This window comes from Perca flavescens, chromosome 8 (assembly GCF_004354835.1).
Source record: "Perca flavescens isolate YP-PL-M2 chromosome 8, PFLA_1.0, whole genome shotgun sequence".
NCBI classification, from domain to species: domain Eukaryota; kingdom Metazoa; phylum Chordata; class Actinopteri; order Perciformes; family Percidae; genus Perca; species Perca flavescens.
In genome coordinates, this window is record NC_041338.1 from 14,790,434 (window position 1) to 14,796,733 (window position 6,300).

At 38.3% G+C, this 6,300-nt stretch overlaps 1 protein-coding gene across 1 annotated transcript; it reads right to left on the reverse strand.

The window, feature by feature from the left end:
* Window positions 1-1,338: 1,338 nt before the first annotated feature.
* Window positions 1,339-1,988, reverse strand: LOC114559685 (tumor susceptibility gene 101 protein). Its single transcript, XM_075447435.1, is given in 5 exon segments — window positions 1,339-1,382; window positions 1,385-1,426; window positions 1,597-1,662; window positions 1,758-1,842; window positions 1,947-1,988. Coding segments are annotated over 5 exon segments (279 nt in total).
* Between the last annotated feature and the right edge of the window lie 4,312 nt (window positions 1,989-6,300).

Consider the following 6,300-nt stretch of genomic DNA (forward strand, 5'->3'; position numbering starts at 1 on the left):
AATACCAAATTAGTCGGTTATGTTCTTGTGAAAAACATATTTAAAAATGAAAAAAGAAGAAAAAACTCATTCACACCAAACACAGTCAATACGTTTTTATCAGGTGCTTGCTTTTATACAGAATCTTGTTATTTGTCTGGAATTATTAATTAATTAATTAATTAATTAACAATGAAATAATCAATGGATACCATCTGACACTGTACACAGGATTTAACACTTCATCAACACACCAACAGTCGAACGTTACTGTCAAATCCCACAAAAAAACTAACAGTTGGTTTCATTTTCTTGCTGGAAAGGTAGATCATCTTCTCTGGCTAAATGCAGATACAAACTTCCATCTGCCTTTGAAAGCACCTCTGGCTGTCTGTGGAACTGTAGCCAACCTACAATCATATATTTTAATGTTAGAAGCATCCTTACCAGTTACAACAAAATTCACGAACATTTTGACAGTGGGACAGTGTTTCCTGCCCTAGATTTATGAACGATGAACCTAGATTCACTCTGAATCAGGTGTGGCTTGAATCTTGGATCTGTCTTATCAACATCAACTTGTATCTAGGGCACAGATAGTGTTGTTTTGAAAATACATGGAGGCTTGCGTCTGTCTGTATGAGTGTTACTTACAAGGGGCTTCTTCGGTCTCTGGATGAGACTGCATGCACACAGGAGGGATTTCTCCAAACATGACAACCATCACCCTCAGTAGGGTCATTAGGTCACATTCGCTCTGATAGGAGAAAGAAAAAGTCACACCAGTGTAGGGCTGTCCACGACTAAAGAAATTCTTAGTCGACTAACACTTAAACAATTTTGTCGACTAATCGATTAGTTGATTTAATTGACAGAGCTGTGCGCTTTGAGAGGTGGTTAAGACTAGAAAAGCACAATATAAATGTAGTTAATTAACCATCTGTAAAACTGAGTTTCTCCACAATTAATCCTGCAAAAGCACCACTTTAAATCTTGTGTTTACCATAAATGTGCTCATAAGTTTCTTGGAAATGAGTAATTAAGCATGAATAAGCATTAAAAATGACTAGACTAAAGAAATCTTAGTCGGCTAAGACCAAAACGACCGATTAGTCGACTAATCGACTAAGATGTGGCAGCCCTACGCCAGTGTGGCATGGCAGTTAAGCTCTAAACCACATCATTCTGTACATGTTAGTGCCAGCAAACATCAGTAATAACCCTGATGCCATCTTTCTTTTTCCATGCAGCCCTGTCAAAGAATACAATAATTCATTTCTTACATTCTTCCACTCCTCGAGGTAAGGTAGTGTGACTTCACCATTGCTGGAGATATACTTTCCACTGAGAAACATCATCTCACGTGTGGGTCTGACATAGCAGATGGGAGCAGTTTGGGGGTAGCTTTCCTCAAACCACAGGCATACTGGGATGTTGTAGGTCTGGTCTTGTAGAACAGAGGGAGAAGGTATTTTACTATCATATTCTGAGAGATTATGAGCTTCCTCTTTTTTTTTTTCCCTTATTCAAATTATTTAGAATCCACATCAAAGTCTGCTTCTAAAAATAATTCAGCTGTTTCTTAGGGTGGAGTATGAAATGTAAAGTCATTGTTACCTGCAAACATGACAGGAATAGTTCCGGTTAGACTCATCAAGTTTTTTGTGGTTCCATCATTGTAAACTGTAAAAAAATCAATCATTTAGAGCACTTGTTGAAATGTTCTATATGTTAAATAAGTTCAGCAACAGATAGTTAGCTGTTATTTTGCTTCTTACCGTATTTATCCATCATGGGCACAAGGCTTTTGAAGTGATGCAACGCAACATATATTTCATGGGCCACATGTTTGCGATGATATGTCTTCAAAATCAAAAGACACACACATACATGGATTCTATACAATTTGTTGTTTAAGTTTAATTTAGAGAGAATTCATTCTTCTTTCAATCGATGATTATTCTTACCTTAGGGAGCATTTTCTTAATCACATCCTCAAAGTGTGGCATGATAAGGGTTTATCCAAAAGGAAAATATCACTTTTTCTGTGAATCTTTTCAATCACCTACACTCACCAACCCTTGGCTTTCTATCTGTCATGGGTTTATGGATAATTGTCTTCTTTTATCTTTTATGACGTTTGAAAGCATGTGACTGACAGAACAGTCCCACAATTATGCAAATCATCTGCCCTGAAAAGCAAAAACTAGGCTACATGGTTGTTCAAGCCATGACAAGGGAATAGAACAGTGACGGCATAAACCAATAGATGTATATTATTTTTCATAATGCTAATATATGACTGGTTTAGGAGCCATGCTTTGAATGTTGTTTGGATGTTTAAACTGTCTAATCTCTTGGATCAGGATCAGTAATAGGATTACAATAAATCATACTGATTGTGCCCCGTACAACAGTATTTGTAGTTTGGGGTGGCAGTAGCTCAGTCCGTAGTACGGACCAAAGTACAGTGTGGATTGGTAGCTGGAGAAATGCCAGTTCACCTCCTGGGCACGTCCAGGTGCTCTTGAGCAAGGCACCGTAACAACCGCTCAGGGTGCTGGCCCAGCACTGGCAGCCCACTCACTCTGACATCTCTCCATTTGTGCATGAATAGGTCCTGAGCATCAAGTCTGTGTGTATTTCAGGCCTGTGTGTAGTGATTTCTAACAAACAGAGTGTAAATTGTAATTTCCCCACTGGGTATCAATAAACAGTATAATTATTACATGTGTCTCATCACTCCCTTTTACATCTATTCAGTACTTAGTCATATTTGCAAAGTGCTACAGTGTAAATAATGCTTATTATATTGACCTGCAATGTCAAACCATGTATTCCAGTGGCAGCATATGGGTTAGCATACATAGTAAAATGAAACAGCAGTAATAAAAAGCAAAGAACTTCCAAAGGCTCCGTTTTGAATGCGCATATTTGTTATATTTTAACTTTGTACTAGAGATTTCCAATATCTATACATTTAGCTCAGTCTGAGTCTATCAGATTTCATCTTGCATTTAACATTTACTCGTATATAATTAGAAAATATGTAAAACTGTAAATCAGTAATATTCTTATTCCATGCTTCATTGACCTGCTTTCTTTCAGTCCACTAGGCAGTATTTCTTTCATACTTCTTTCTTCCTTCTCAGTTGCTGGAAGTGACCAAAATGCGCGCAGGCGCGCGCACGCACACACACACACATCCCAAGGAACAGCCTTTTCTCCCTGCCTCCCCCCCCCCAAATCATACGTTTATTGCTATTCCTGTTCTATTTAAACAGATTTTAATGCACACATTTAAGGAACTGACAGGATTACATTTCACTGGAATTGTACCTTCTATGATTATGTGACAAATAAAAATGTATTAATTGATTTACATTAGTTGGGTTTTGAGGCAAATATCTGTTTTTTTTCTTTGGGCATTAAAGTGCTTTAAATTAGCAACAAGAAGACAGGTCTGCCCTGTTCACCTGTGTGTGACCTAAAACTTCCCTAAATGACATTGCTCATGGTAAAGCTCTTGTGTAAACACATTTATGATATCATGTTCTTTGAACCTTCATCACAGCTGTACTTGCCCGTGTTGTGTAAATCACACAATCATACATCATGATCCTCCCATTCAAACAGGGTAACATATTTGTCATATATATAGTCCAGCTGATTTCATACTAGCTGAATAAGTTAATTATTTAAAACTGTACATTGCAAACATTTCCTTTTTCTTTCGGTTTGTCATACTTTCAAATACGATATGCAGAGCAACCTGCAGGTGGAAGCAAATCTCAAATTTGAGAGGAACATCATGTGAGAGTTCAGATAGTTGAGGGACCAAAGACCGTTTCATCTTGACATCTTTATTCCTGTCCCGCAATACATTTGCCACATTTCCAAAGAGTAAATACATCTTAAATAGCTAAACAGTTGACATTTTCACAAATTCCTTCCACACCTCCATCCACAGTTTGCAAGGGATAAACAAGCCCTTGAGCCCACTGTATCCTTGTGCAAAACTCCCAATGGTCCGTACAGTCTTTGTCATGCTCGCCAGGTTTTCTGACATGTATACTTGTGGTTCGCTGGCTGGAGTTTCCCTGTGGTAACATGACGCCGATATTTTAATAACACGGGAATTTGAATACATAGATTTGTGGAATTCTATGTATAATTATCATGGATGTACTGTTTACAGATTGACAGGGAGAGGACAAGCATACTATTAGGACTGTAATTACAGGTTACAAACGCCACACTCTTTTTTTTTTTTTTCTTTTTTTTCATTAAAAGGTTTGAGTACAATGGGTGAAAAATAAAAGTTAGGAACAACACAGCCAAAAGTGGGACTGAGGATCAACTCCTGCATATTGTACATTTTAAACACAAGGCTTCTTTCAAATAATATCTAAAGAGTAAAACACATTCACAGTTCATTTCCTTCCTCCAAGCAGAGAAATGAACACTTAACTGATAAAAAACCCAACTTGACCACTACCATCCACACAGTAACTAGACCGATCATATTTCTTTAAGCCATGTTTTGAGTGAAAAGGGTTACTTTAACTGTACAAAATCAATTAGGTCAGAAATAAACATTTTGTTTACCTTGAAAAGGAGACAGTCTTTCATGGAAGTGGCCTGAGATTTCTTTGAGGTCTGCATCTGAAGCTTGTTGCCAAAACCTGCCTGTAGTGCCTGGAACCCCATACATTTATCATGCATGTCCAATTCTCTGAATTGTTTAAGTACAATCTGGATTTAAAGTAACAATATCTAGTAATCACCATCACATGTTCCAATGTATTGGGAATGAAACATGAGAACATGAGAGCTAGACAACTTGGCTTCTACTGGGCTCTTAAACTGTGTTGGTTTCCAGTCTTGTGAAACAGTCACATTCAGATGCACATGCCATTATAGAACCCCAACCCAACCCCCCCCCCACACACACACACACACACACACACACACACACACACACACACACACACACACACACACACACACACACACACACACACACACACACACACACACACACACACACACACACACACACACACACACACACACACACACACACACACACACACACACACAGTGTAGTGTTTTCAGGGACTTGCCTCATCTTTCAAATGCTATACAGCGCATGTCTAAACTCAACACACTTCTATATTGATTTTAGTTGCACACAAAGTCAAACAAACAATACAATGCAGCCAACAGAAAACATAATTCTCAGGTAGAGCTCGCTGCATATATGAGGTACAAACTAGCTAACAGATAAGGCAAAGTAAACACATAGCAGTCTTTTTCCATTTAGGCAGCAAACGAATGCAGTTGTGGAGAGCACAAGCTAGTCAGTATTAGGAAACAAAGCGATGCACTCCCAAAACCCAATATCCATCGCCTAGTAAACACAATAGTCCCACATATACAGTAAATATGGGTCTGACATGGTTAGCACCTGAGCGGTTATTGTTCCGTTGAAGAGCTGAGGTGGCAGAGAAAGAGAAGCAGTTTGAGGATAGTATGGTGTGTGGAAAAACCGAAGTTTGACTCTGAGGCTGGACTTGTGTGTTACACTCTGCAAAGCTAACTGGTGACATCCTTCCAGGACTGTCAGCTGAGACTTTCCTGGACCCTGATTCCTGAGCCTTATTATCCACAAGCAGTGATTCTTGGCAATCTAAAAAAAAATGCTGTTATCACAATGTAGTAAATAAGAGTTGTATAGCATACAGTTATTGTAATGAAATGCAAAAAAAAGAGAACAAAAAAAATCAACTGGTTGTCATTTAGACTAAAACCATAACCAGTCATGTATAACTGTACAAGTGCAGGGGTCCCATTTCTACAGGCCACCTCTCCAGCTTTAGCAACTAGAGAGATGACAACTACATTTCCATGCACAGTACCCCTCCTTCCTTGACAAAAGTAAAACAAGTAGCAATGAGAGGTGGATTATTCCAAATACTTGTGTAAATTGGACAGTAAAGAATCCGATTGCACCAGAACCTACGTACACTAGCCATTACTATTATTATTCCACAAAGACGACGCTTACTGTAGCAAAGCAAACATCTGTAAGGAGAGAAGGCAGCTGTAATCTGGAATTTCATCAATCAATCAATCAATCAATCAATCAATCAATCAATCCATTCTCCATTCAACATTTTTATCCCAAAAAGGAATTTCAACTATTTCGGGCATGTCATCAAATAAGTCAAAACCAGGTGCCATCTATAATAAACCCCACATATTGCTCTGTGACTTTCAAATTCGGCAATCACAAATGAAATGTTCCACATCAAAAAC